At 48.7% G+C, this 13,544-nt stretch overlaps 1 protein-coding gene across 6 annotated transcripts in view; it reads left to right on the top strand.

Moving 5' to 3' along the window:
• FLI1 (Fli-1 proto-oncogene, ETS transcription factor) overlaps positions 1-13,544 on the top strand; it is a 122,658-nt gene that overhangs the window by 61,883 nt on the left and 47,231 nt on the right. For 5 of the 6 annotated variants that reach the window (XM_045080355.1, XM_004763897.3, XM_045080358.1 and 2 more), the window contains one exon: positions 8,324-8,535. In XM_045080355.1, coding sequence (XP_044936290.1) covers positions 8,324-8,535 — 212 coding nt within the window. Of the gene's footprint in view, positions 1-8,323; positions 8,536-13,544 lie in introns of those variants that run through there. The other variant, XM_013062138.2, reaches the window with a different exon arrangement.

Here is a 13,544-nt window from a genome sequence, read left to right as displayed (position 1 = left end):
TCTCGATGTCATGGAGGGGTATTTCTGCTAGGTGGTTATCAGAAGAGTTAGGCCTGAACGCTGAGACTGACTTTCCCTCACTGTGTGATCCTAAGGAGTGTGGGCTTTGTGCCTCAGTTCCCCATCTAGCGAGTCCTGGCACTGATTCTTGCAGCCGGTGTCAGCAACCCTAGTGAAAAGGAAACACAGATGATCGTGCTCGGCAGCCTCTGAATCTGGGTTCTCTTGTTGCTGATTAAAATGATAGGAAATCATTTTAATTAAAGATTTTAATTCTAGTTTTAATTCATTTAATTCATCTAGATTTAATTCATTTTAATTCTAGTTTCTATGGCTATGTAAGAAACTATACCAAAACTCAAGGGCATACAACTGCTATGGTGGTCGTGGGCAAAACCTTCATCTGCGGCTCATCACCCCCAAGTCTGAAGGTCATTGCTGGGCTGGTGGCTGGTGGCCTCGGGTCCCTCTCCATGTGGGCCTCTCCATGCCTTTCTCTGCCTGGGCTGGTTTGGGCTTCCTTGTGGCATGGTGGCGTTTCTAAGGCCTGGAGCCCCAAGAGAGACCAAGAAGCAGGTGGAAGTCATAATGTCCTTTATCACCTAGCCTTGGGAGTCCTGTAAGGTCACTTCTGCCATCTTCTGTTTGTTGATGAAGGCAGTCGTGAAGTTCAAGGGGGTTCAAGGGGAAGAGAAAGAGAGCCTGTATGCAGACAGGGAGTGGCAAAGATTAGAAATATTAACCTGGCCCTTTCAGGAAAAGACAACCAGGCAGATGTGAGCTCAGGTAGCTCCGGGACTATCCCATGTGTGGCTTAATATTTGGTGACTGTTGATGTTACCCACCTTCCTCCTTATCCAACTTGTCATAAAGTTTACCTTCTTTTCTTTTTGTCCACCTGCCCTCTGTGGGACTGAAATAATGAGGAAGAAGGGAGTACACGGCCAGCGATTAGAAAAGAGTGAGAAGCAAAAGGCTTGAACTAACAGCTTTAGATGTGACAAGGACACTTCACATGTGACTATGACCAGACCGCCACCGCCCACCCCCCTGCCCCGCCCCCATGAGCTGGATGCTCCCACTGCTGCAGAGTTTGCTGATTTCCAAAAACAGAGAAGACAGGGCATTTTGCTTCCTAGAATCTTGTCTGAATTTTGTATGCTCTCTGGCTGGCAAGCAAAGGGATTTCATGTCATTATGCAAAGAATGTAATAAAAAGCCAAAGCTAGCGTGCTCCCTGCGGTGACCCAGAGATGAGCTTTCCAGAGGCCTGGTCTGGGAGTCACGCGGCCTGCTGAGCCGGGCAGCAAGCGGCAGGGAACCTGGTGGGGCTGCTTTTGACAGTCCTTTCACCCACCTCCAGCAAAGCTCATGAACCACAGAGACCTGTCCTTGAAGGGTTCAGGGCAGGAGAGAGGGAAAGGAAAGGGGAGGAAACCACATAGAATGTGTGCTTCTTGGAGCGCCATGTCTTGGGTCATTCCCTGTGCTGGTGTAGAAACTCAATCTAACTATGTAAATCAGGATGAGCGAAGGACAGGGTCTCTCCTCCATCGTTTTGTCTGGAACGTTTCCTCCCCTGAATCTGTTTGGTTCATAAGTGTGGATTATATGTGTATTCTTCTGTGGACAGGATCATGGCAGAAATAGAAGGGGAGAAAGTCCAGGGTCCAGACACCGTCTTTTTTTTTTTTTTTTTTTTTGCTACTCTAGGGGTTTTTCCATCTCTGTTTCAGCAAAGCTTTTTCAGAGATGCAATTGTTTGCTCATCATTAATATCAGCCAGGCCATCATGTGGCCGTGCTGTGACCACAGTCCCCTATCACTCAACTGACGTGCACACAGAGAACATATGCCTTAATCTAAGGAAAACGAATTTGGGAAGCTATGTCTGCTAGTATTTTTAAGAAATGAAGGAAGAAAAAAAAAAATATATATATATGAGACAAATTCCAAAATGAGGAAAGGTTTTCTTATTAGTGAATTCACAGACATACACATGGTCTTTTCCTGATGTTTACTGCATGTATGATATATGAATGGCGATAAGGATAGGAGTTAGCCGCCTCTGTTTTGATTAGCTCAGCCATGAGTGGCTCTTCCTCTCCCTTGCAAGGCTATTTAACAAAAATTTATCTGCCATCTAGAAGCCTCAATTCAGAAACCAATTTAGAGAGCTCTCAGGCTGCAGTGGAACAACATCCATGGTTCGAAAGAGGAGAGTGGAAACAGTAGCGAAGCAGGCTCTATTCTCAGAAACCTCATGGAATTTGCATTTCAAAATCTAACTATTATCTCCAAACCTGCTAATTTTGAACCTTAAGCAACTTCCGTTGAAGTAACCCACACAGGGGAGAAGGAGGTCTACCTCTGGCTTTATCTGCACTCTCCCCTTTCCCTGCTCCATCTCACAGCTCCAGTAACGAGGGTCCCAATGCCATCTCAGCCTTGGGCTTCTTTTCAATGTGAGTATTTACTGTATCCTAAGAACTTTAGACACTTGATTTGGGAAATTCACTTACATTTACTCATTTTGCCTATATTCAAAATGTACCAGGTGAGGTACTGTTATTATCTGTGTTCTAGAGATAAGGATGTGTAGTTCAGAGAGTCATTCATAAATCACAATCAGTGATGGGTTTATGAGCAACTGCTGGAGAGCAGATTGAAATTCGCATCTCTCCAACTCCAAAGATTGGGCTCTACGTTACAGTGAACTCAAGAGCTGTCCTCAAGGCGTGCACAGGCTCCCTGGGAGGTGAGGGCGGCAGACCTGAATCTGAATCCCAGATCACGCTCACTTGGTGTGCGACCTGAGCGAGTTCTTTCACCTCTCTGAATAGCCATTTTCCCATCCAAAAAAAAAAAAAAAAATGGGGGTAATAATAGTGCATCCCTTATAGAATTGCTAAGAGGATTAAATTGGATTGCTCATATAAACAGTGTCTCACACTTACTAAGTGCTATGATAATTATCTGCTAAGACCTCTTTTCAATAATGAGACCACAGGATATATTATAAGTGATGAACTAAAGGCATTTACCCAAGTTGGGTAAGGACAAGCGCTCCATGGGCCATATCCCTCTGCTGGCTGCCAGGACCAGCAGGGGATCACGGGAAGGAAGGCGGACACAGTCTGGTCAGCATTTCTATGGGCAAATAGGGCCAATCTCTTAGCTCAGAACTCCAGCTGCCTCTCCCGGTAGCTGACCTTGTCGGAGCTTTCTGGCAAATGGACCGAGTTGGGTACTGATGTACTTGGAGTCAAGGGACTGTGTGCCTCCCTCTGGGTCTAGAACTCAGTGGTTGAGGCACCAGAGCATCCTGAATTGCTATATTCCTTCCAGCAATCAGCAGAGCAAAGGAAAGATACTTCTCAGAACCCAGTTACTAAGCACATCCAGGGCTCACTTTCCCAGTGATGACTATGAGGGTGAAGGATTAACCCCAGAACTGGGGGCCACATGGGGCTAGGGAGCCCATACCTTGTGTCTTTTTCACTTTGAAGTCAATTTTTATGTAGCATGCTCTAAAGCAACCTGGATTTTAACAGTCTTTAAAAGAATCATTTGTCTTCTGGGTCATGGCTAAAGTCAATAGAAAAAGTGAAGACGTTACAAACTGAAGGAACTTAGTCAGTCTGAGAATGGTCTGTGAATTTCACACCAAAGGTCTTTCTGAATTCAATCTCTCATCCCAAAATTAAATTCTTATCAACAAGTCATCAGCAAAAATTTCTTGAAAACCAACAACTCCTTCCTGTAAAGAGTTTTCAGTACAAGTAAGAGTTTCATGTTTAAACTTTTAGAAGTTTTGAGAGTTTAAGTAAAAGCAAACAGCTTTATAAGACACAAAACAGCAAGAGCTGCACATGCGTAAAAGCATGTGTACAAAGTGTGTGATTGAAACATCTACCAGCTCAATAGCTTCTCACGTGATAAAAGCAGCACCTTGGGGAGGCTCGGTGGCTCAGTTGGTTAAGCAACTGCCTTGGGCTCGGGTCATGATCCAGGACTTTGAGTCCCATATCGGGCTCCCTGCTCTGCAGGTAGCCTGTTTCCCCTTCTCCTTCTGCCTGCCACTCCCCCTGCTTGTGCGTGCATGCTCTCTCTCTCTCTCCCTAGCAAATAAATAAATAAAATCTTAAAAAACAAAAAAAAAGCAGCACCTTGGTGCCTCATCCATATCCATTATCCAGCCCCCCCAGCAGCCCCCATAGTCCCCAGCAGTGACAAGATGCTCTCACACAAGTCTGTCAGCCACAGATACCCAGTGCCATGTTCCCCGTTTGTCCTTCCTCTAAGCCTGTCCCCTCCTCACTAAGCCCATGCCACCAAAGAGGTTCAGAGAAATCTCCCCATCTTCAAGACAGAAGCATACTTGCTAGGGGTGTGGTCTTGGGATGCCCCTATGGCTCTCAGTCTTGAAGGGCAAGAGGGGTGCTATTTCCTTTCAGAGACAGTGAGAATGTTCTCCTCCCCAACTTTAAATTTTCACCAGGGTCTTCAGTCAGCCTGTTTCGCTGCCCAAATCTGTTACTCCCACCTAGTGGCTCTCGTCTCTGGCCTCCTGCTCTTACTAGGTTTCTTAATTTCAGTCCAGCAGACCAGACAGGGAGTTGTTCCTCTTCATCTTCTCTCCCTTCCCAGCTTCTCCCAACCACAGATTCTTTTCTCCATACTGTTATAAGGGGAAAAAAAATCTTTTGCTTATCAATGACTAGAAATAGAGAGAGAAAGTGTGGTGTGTGTATGTGTGTGTATGTGTATGCCCGCACACACACACCTACCTAAGGAGTATTGATTTTATTTATTTGAGAGAGAGTGTGAGCATGAACAAGGGGGAGGGAAGGAGAAAGAGGAAGGAGAAGCAGGCTCCTGGCTGAACAGGGAGCCTAGTGCGGGACTCCATCCCAGGACCCCAGGATCACAACCTGAGCCGAAGGCAGATGCTTAACCAACTGAGCCAACCCAGGCACCCTCTTCTCACTGCGCTTTCAGAAGCTCAAATGAGTCAGAGGGAACTATCAGGGAAGGTTTCACAGGGTGAGGAAGATCTCATTTACCTTAGAAAATGGGAAATATTGGACGTGCATGCAGGTGGAAAGGACAGAGTAAGGGCGCCCACAACACGGGAACTGACCAAGTGTATGTGAGCAGAGCCCGCTGAGTGGAACAGCAGGACTAGTCAGCATCGGGCAGGAGTTGCGGGGGCTGGGGGGATGTCATGAGATATAAGGGTGGGCAGCTGGGGCAAAGCTGAGTTGTGCGAACACAAGCAGATGAGAGTAGATTTGCTGCAGCGGGGATCATGGCGGGACGTATTTAGACTTTCAGGGGAGCTCCCTCTCCCCAGGGGATGTGCATGGTGGGCTGGATGAGTGCAGAGAGTGCCCGTGTGTTGTCAGGGAGGGAAGAGTCTGGAAGAGAAAGGCAAGGATGCCCACGTGCCTGGACCATTAGATGAAGACTAGTCAGGCAGGAGGAGAGAGTGACGTTTGGGAGGAAATCAGGGATCTCTCCCCCTGTGATGTTGCCACCTGACTGGTTTCCTTTGATTGTGGACTGCAGTCCAAAATGAGTTCAAACAGGTTTCATGCCCTTTACCACACCTACCCTTGGTCCTGTAAGCTCTTCGTTCTCATTTCCTTAAGAAGTTTCTCCATGGTCAGCCACCAACACCCGCTGCTTCATCTCATGTTTTCTGTTGCCACAAGCCTTGCTTTTGCCACCTGTTTGGCCCCCTTGGACATGAAACCCTGCCTCTCTTGCTTCCTGGCCCCCTCTCTTTGGGGATAATGAGGGGAGGGATCTTTCCTGCTTCCCTGATGCTTCTGATTGTTCCCTTCTTTTCCTGCCTCTTTCCTCCCATTATTCCACCATCTTTTCCCTAACCTAGAGGAAGGGAGATAAGAAATTCTTTCATTGGAAACTCTAGGATGTGTGCCTGATTGACCAAGCATAAAGCCACTTTCCACAGCAGAAGATGATACCCAATTCCTTACACATACATAGTTTCTTTTAGTAGCCGGACTGGTGAGGGTTCCCCTTTACCACCAAAAGTGCACATTATTATTATTATTATTATTATTATTATTATTATTACCTAGGGGGTAATGCGTCTCTGCTCCTCATGTAGAACCCCCAGAATTTCAGGGACTCAGGTTCAACTCTCTGGTCACTTACAATGTCATGCTTTTCAACTTAAAATCAAAACACCAAAGGCCTGGATGGCAACTCAAAACTGGTCTGGGATAAGGAGCCAGGTCTGCTCCCTAAGTGACATGGAGAATGGGTCAAATTACCCAAAGACGGTGGTTCCAGGAAGCCCAGATTTCCTCTGAACATGAGCAAGGGCACTAAGTGGAAAATGAAGAAGGATCCCAGAATATTTTAGGTCAGGATCAAGAGACACCCACTTGGTTGGGCAAATATGGGCCTTTCAATATTGCGTGGACAGCTCAGCTTAGAAACTGCCATCTCTGGCCATATCTATATGATCCAAAGCTTTCTGGGGCAGGAACAGACTTCCCGGAGTAGGTTCCAGTAATTCTTCCTCAACCCCAGCTAGAAGCAGCCACAGAAGAGACTTTCTCATTGAACTCTGGCTGTCCTCCTGCCGGGGCTGCGAATGACCCTGGGAGAAACAGTAAGGGTTAGCTGGTGGAGCAAACTGCAACTTTACGGGTACGGGAGGGCTTACGTAAAGGTGGTGTATCGGGCCGCCATAACAAGATACCACAGATTGGGTGGCTTAAGCCACAGAAGTTTATTTTCTCACAGTTCTGGTGGCTGGAAGTCCAAGGTCAGGGTGCTGGCAGGCTCTGAGGGCTCTTCTCCTTGGCTGCAGGTGGCCTGCAGCCTCTCCTCATGGTGGACTTTGTGTGTCCAGACATCCTCTCCTTATAAGGACACCAGTTAGATCAGATTAGGGTGCATCCAAAGAACCTCCTGTCAACTGAATAGCCTCTCCAAAGGCCCTTTCTCCAACTGCAGTCAGATCCTGAGGTATTGGCATCAGGGCTTTACTCTGTGAATTGAAGGGAACAATTCAGCCCCTAACACGTAGCCTCAGAGAACCTGTCCTTGAACACTAGGAATCATCATAGTTGACATTAATTGGGTGACATTAAGTGCCAAAGACGGTTCTAAGCATTTCCTGGATAGTATCCATCTCATCTTCACAATGACAGATTGTGTAATTATAGATTACATTGATTGTAAATTCATTCTGGTTATAGATTGTTCCCTTCTTTTCCGGAGCGCGGACAACTTACCTTGGTGTGATTATGTGATCTAGGGAACATCAAACTCTAGTCTGTGACCCCTTGGCCTCTGTGATTTAAGGGGGTTGGAATAGCGGAAGCATCTTATTATGGTGCTTTGGAGGGGAGGAGATCTCTGCCCAGTGCAAGGCTTCCTTTCTCCATCCAGATCTCCACAAGACAGACTTGCACCAAGGGATGGGACAGTGTGAGTGGGCAGACAGAGGGTCTTACCCGGGGACTCCCCCATCTGCAGAGCTGTTCCTAGGCAAGCTGAATCATCACAATTTAGACAGGAAGCTCTCATCTCCAGGCGTCAGGCAAGAGGGCATGACGGAGCCGGGTCCCTAGCAGGCAGGCAGCCTCCCAACTGACTCACGTGTAAGATGCCCCCAACACATGCCAGAGAACCCCTGTGAAAGCTGCTGGGCATCTCTTCAAGCTAGACACCTGTCCCAAGAATTTTTCTCATTTAACCCACCTACCAGCTCTGAAAAAGCTATTCTTACTCCCCTTTACAGATAAGGAAACCGAAATTAGAGGCAACCGCAGCCCTGGGCCCCACCCTTCCCTTGTGTGACCTTGAGTTGGATACTTAACCTCTCTGGGTGGGTCTTACTTGCCTCACCTATAATATCAATGCTCACTTTCACATCCCCTTCCAGCCCTACGGACACACAAGCTAGTCAGACGTGGTTCTGCTGAGACCTGAAAGCCGGTGCTCAAGCGCCCACGGAACACTGCGCATGCGCACGGTGTGACCAAGCCCCCGGGCTCGGAGGGGTCCCCCATCCCACCCCACTGCCCCCAATCCCTCCTCATGCAGGGTAACCTGCAAAGAATGTACTGAGTTCGCATGGGGGTAGACTTGTCTCCCCCACGTCACCCCGATCACTTCCCCCCTCCCCCACCTAACGTGAGTCAGTCAGCAATCTGGACCTCCGGCCGGTGGCCAGGGGTAGCCCTGGGCCACCCTGCCAGTTCAGAAAGAGAGTAGGTGAAGAGTGACACGGGATGAACTGACACTGGGCTTTCGGTCTCCTTCTCTGACCTTCCAGGAGGCTCTGTCGGTGGTGAGCGACGACCAGTCCCTCTTCGACTCTGCCTACGGAGCGGCGGCCCACCTCCCCAAGGCCGACATGACCGCCTCAGGGAGCCCTGACTATGGCCAGCCCCACAAAATCAACCCCCTCCCGCCGCAGCAGGAGTGGATTAATCAGCCGGTGAGGGTCAATGTCAAGCGGGAGTATGACCACATGAATGGATCCAGGTAAGCCTGCCAGGCCTGCGGCGCTCCAGGGGTGGGCACAGCCGGCTTCCAGGTGCGGGGCTAGCGGAGGCTTGTTCCCCTGGTGCCTGAGTCCGGCAGATCTGACTTATGTAGCTTCTGGTGCTTCGGGTGCCTGCTGCAGAGGGGGGCTCTGCTGCTAGGCCAGGGAGCCTGAGCCCGTCCCTAGCGAGATGAGACAAAAGAGGGCTATAGAACGGAGGGCAGGGGCTGGAGCAGGGTCAGGAAGCCACCTCGCCCTCTGAGTCTTGGTTCAGCCCTCAAAGGCCAGGTCAGAGTTAGGCTCATGACCCTATGCTGACACTTAGGGAAGACCCACTTTGTGTCAGGCCCAGGTAGAGTTCCTCTTGGGGATAACTTAGTGAAAACACACTGTCCCTGTCCCGCTGATGCCGCTTGACCTTTCTGGGTGGGTCTCAGAGATGACCAAACCAGTCTTGCAGTAAAAGTCCAGAAGTGATGACAAAGGTGAACACATCTGTGGGCTCACTGTGCCAGGGAGGACAGACACATCACACTTGGGAGGTGTATTAGAACTTGCTGATACCCAGGGCAGGAAGACTTTCCTTGTAGGAATGCCGGGAGGAGAGCCCAAGGAGAGAAGATTCACAGGAGCAAAGAAGGGCATGCCTGGGGGATGGGTAGCCCAGGTTTCATTCCCGGCTCTGCCCTTGGACAAGCAATCCAGCTCTCCGAGCACCAGCTTCTCCCTTTCGGAACCAGAGGCCACAGGATTCATAGGCTCCTGTTGATGGTTAACTCTGATGCTGGGGAGGAAGTATCCAGAACAGTGCCTCAGATGCAGAAAGTGCTCGATATTGATAGCGTTCATCCTGGGCAAATGTTTAAAAGAGAGAAAACATCAGTCTTATTCATTAAATATCAGCCCAGTCAATGGGCCTGCAGCACAAGGAGAAAAAAAAAAAAAAATTAAGAGAGGGCCCTGAATGGCATGCTAAAAAAACACAGGATTTTTTTCCATATGCAGATACCGACTCGAAGTGTGGACTTGACATGTAACTTCTTCAGAGCTTGATTTCCAGAGCTGACAGTCGTATACGGAGGGTGGGGAAGGGAAGGAGCGTCAGAAAGATAAGAAGTTAGTGAACTATCCCAGTAAGACATGATCACATTCTGAATCTGAGTGATGGTAATGATTAGGGAAATCAAGAGAGACAGCTCCAGGAGGGACATATCAAAGGGATCATTAGCGGGGCTGAGATGGACACGTACTGAAGCTTGTTTTGGGGGATGGAGGGTATATGAGAGGAAAGAATAAAAAGATCATTGGCGCTTGCCTGTTTTTTAGCCAGGACGGTGCTGTTAGCCATGGGAGGTAGGAAAGGAAATGCTTCGAGAACAGATGTCAATGTTCCCTCTGAGATTCCTGTGAGCAATCAGTAGAACATCCAGATAAAAATGTCTGCTAGGCGTTGGAAACTAAAGCTGAGATAATGTTTAGGGGCTGGAACATAGGTTTGGGCATCATCTCTAAAGAGTTGTCACTAAGAAGGGATGAGGTCACTAAGGAAATAAGTCTAGAGAAGGAGAGAGAAGGGGACGAGTGTGCCGCTGGGAAGGAGACCTCCCCCAGACAAACCCCCGGTCTCGGACCTGCCTGTGGGAACACCCAGCCCTACCACATTTCAAATCCACTAACCAGAACCAGCCACTGGGATCCCAGCCACCGTCCCAGAGTCTAGCATTTACAGAAGGCTCAGAGGTTCTAAGCCAGGAGCCCCTCAAACGACCTCTCTTCACATAGATAATAAGGATGATGATTTCCCCACAGTGTCGGGAAGGTGCAGTTGTTAAGCACTTTTTCCATACCGTCTTATCATTTGCCCGCTACCGTGATGCTATGAGAAAATGGTGCAATTACATTTTGACATTTAAAGGCAGATTGGACTTTGAGGGGCAAGGGGGTGATTGACGCCTTGTCCAAGGATTTAGAGGAGGCAAAGCCAGCACCAGAGCTGGGCCTTCTGATTCCTGGCCTGTGGGCTGCCTCTCCACCCCTTCCCTCTCTGCCTGTACATTGTGCTTTGGGGTTCATGGTACAGTTTCTGACAGCACCCAGCCTGGCAGTGCCTCCCAAACTGGCCCGACCCCAGAACGAACCTTCCTGATGCTTACTGAAAATCCAAATTCCATGCTTGGAGCGTCATTGGTCTGTTCCAGCCGTATCCCAACCACTCTTGTAGCCTCATCCCAACCCAGACCAGCAACACCTGTGCTACTAGGCCACTCCAGTAGCACCTGTTCTCCCCACTTCTGTTTGCCTTCCTGAAGTCTGTTCTTCAGACAGTGGCTAGAGAGAACCTTCCAGAATTTTTAACTCTTTTGCTCAAAATCCTCTACCGGCTTGCAACAAAATCCACAGCCCTCCTCAAGCCCTGTTCCCCCATCCCTTTGAAACCCTTTATAGCCCTCCTATCTTAAACCTTCCTTCTGCGCCAGCCACACAAGACTCCAGACTCCAAGCATCCTCCTGCCTCAGAGTCTCCTGCCCGTGTTCCTTCTTTCTGGAATATTCCTACTCCGTTGAGTCCTATGACTCTCTCTCCCACTTGCTTCAGGTCTCTAATGCATCTGATGGAAAACAGCACCCAGCGCTCTTCATCTCACTCAGATTCTTCTTTGTTCTTCCTGGCTCTTTTCACACCCCTCACTAAAATGCGGGCAGGGCCTTGTTCTGTCTACTGAGTGATGCCTGGCCCTTGATAGGTGCCCAACAAATAGTCATGAAACAAAGAAGTGAATGGATGCATGGCTAACCAGACTCAAAGGTGAAGATGCTTATTCAAAGCCCTGTAGGTCATCGGTGTATATAAGTGGGACTGACACCAAGGTCTTTGGACATTGTCTTAGCTAGAGCCTACGTCCGTGCTCGGGGGAGGCTGCCTGTATGAGTTGGCCGCTCTCTGCCCTGAGGGCACTCCTACACACTAATCCTGGACAAACAGGGTCCCCCAAGGAAATCAGTTTTCAGAACCCGCTGGCCAGCCGTCCCTGGCTGCTGTCACACCAGAGGCCAGCAGGAGGAGAACTGTGTGATCACCCCCCAAAGAGCAGACGTGGTATTTACAGGGCTGTGGTGACACAGGGCCCTTGGTTTGATTCCCAGGTCCTGCCCCAGACCATCCACAGTGACAGAATAGGTGCAGAAGGACAGGCGAGTCTCACCCGCCCCAGGGAAACAGAGATGATCCCGTGGGCTCTCAGGAGCCATTGCTAGCACCCTGTAAATATTCTCCTCCAAGAGTTCACATGGAAGCTGGCCCAGTGGGCAGCAGGAAGCCAGGGTTTTCAGAAAAATGTCTTTACCAAGGCTGGAACCACATCAGATTCTATTATTAATTAATCATGCAAAAAGAAGGGACACAATGAAAAAGATGCCAGGCAATTTAAATCTCTCATCATTGACACTGCGTTTCCCTGACCCCGAGTGTTACCAAAATGGCTCCTTTAATACAAAGAGTTCCAAACTTCCAATGAGAAAATCGAAGCAGAGTATCTGTCCCATTTGGGGTCTCGACTCGTGGACTAGATTTGTGGCATCGAAGGCAGGAGCCACCAGCTACATGTGGCTTCTGAGCACCTGAAATCCAAAACCAACATGTGCTCGAAATACAAAATACGCACTGGACTTCGGAGACTATGGGGGGAAAAAGTAAAATATCTCATTAGTTATTTTTACGTTGATTATGTTGAAATGATCATTTCTTTTGACTGAGTGATAATTTCTTTTGGATAATTTTCTTTTGGCTGTAGTGAGTTAGTATATTAATATATTTTAAAATTCATTTCACCTGGTTTTTTCATTTTAAAAATGAAACTACTAGAAAATTGAAAATTATATATATAGCTCACACTGTACTTTAACTGGACAGTGCTGGGCCAGAATGCTTTGGACCATCTCACAATTGCCGGTGCATTCTCTCCATGTTCTCTGATAACTTGGGTTTCTGAGTGACTTCGTGCTTCTTAGAGACACCGTAGATATTTCTGTCTCTGGAGCAGGTATTCTCTGTCCCTTAAAGCTACAATGACCCTCTTGCTTTTCATCCCACTCTTAAGTCCTGTGGACCAGGGGCACAGGGTCACATGGAGAGACTGAGGTTTGGGCAGCTCAGGGATAACCTAGCTGGCCCATGTTGCAGGAGTTTTGCTCTCTTTCTCGTCTCTTCCTGTCGTGCTTGAATCTGTTAGGATGAGTTGCTCTTGGAACAGCAAGGCCCATTGGTTCTGTGATGTACGTAGCCTTCAGCAACTTGACCTTGGGCTGTGGTCTGCAAATGACTCTCAGCTGCATCCTGCCTCTGCCTCGGGGATGGGGAGAAAACATCCCGTGGAGGAAAGAGTATTATTTTACAGGGGGGTGGGGAGGGTTGGGGAAGCAAGGACCTGCTTGCCTTGTGCGCCTGGCATGCAGAATCTGAGTGGGTGTTACTCTACGCTGACAGCCCCTAGCCCTGGCCGATGGGCTCTGGATGCCCTTAGGAGACACGTGGAGACTTCACATTCCACTTTCAGGAAGATCAGCCTCGCACACCTTGTAAGGTCTGTGTCTGTGACAATAGAGCCGCTTTCTCAGGTGCTTCCTTCAGTTCTCAACCTTGCCGTACAGAGCATGTCACCCAAGCTGGGTGGGAAGCCATCCCTGGGCTTCAGCAGAAGCTATGTGCAGTGGTGAAAATAGCTAAGTGGTCAGGGCAAATGGCTAGATTAGGGGTGATTTCCTTCCGTCTCCTTGAAATTTGCTTCTCACTTATCGAGTATTCCTTTTTAAAAACAAGGGACATATCTATGCAGGGGTCCTACAGAAGTGCTAAAGACAACAGGGATCGCTCAATGGTGCAGAGTGTGCGTGACGCATGGAAGACACACGTGATAGGTCCAAAGGCGACTGTGTGTCTTGGGTGGCCTCTGCGACTTTGCATGCACTGTGTGAATACAGATTATCCACCAACCGCACGCCTGCGCCGTGC

This window comes from Mustela putorius, unplaced genomic scaffold (assembly GCF_011764305.1).
Source record: "Mustela putorius furo isolate JIRA1106 unplaced genomic scaffold, ASM1176430v1.1 tig00000460_pilon_pilon_pilon, whole genome shotgun sequence".
NCBI classification, from domain to species: Eukaryota; Metazoa; Chordata; class Mammalia; order Carnivora; family Mustelidae; genus Mustela; species Mustela putorius.
The sequence above is the reverse complement of the archived record's forward strand: the minus strand, read 5'-3'. Positions and strand labels throughout refer to the sequence as shown.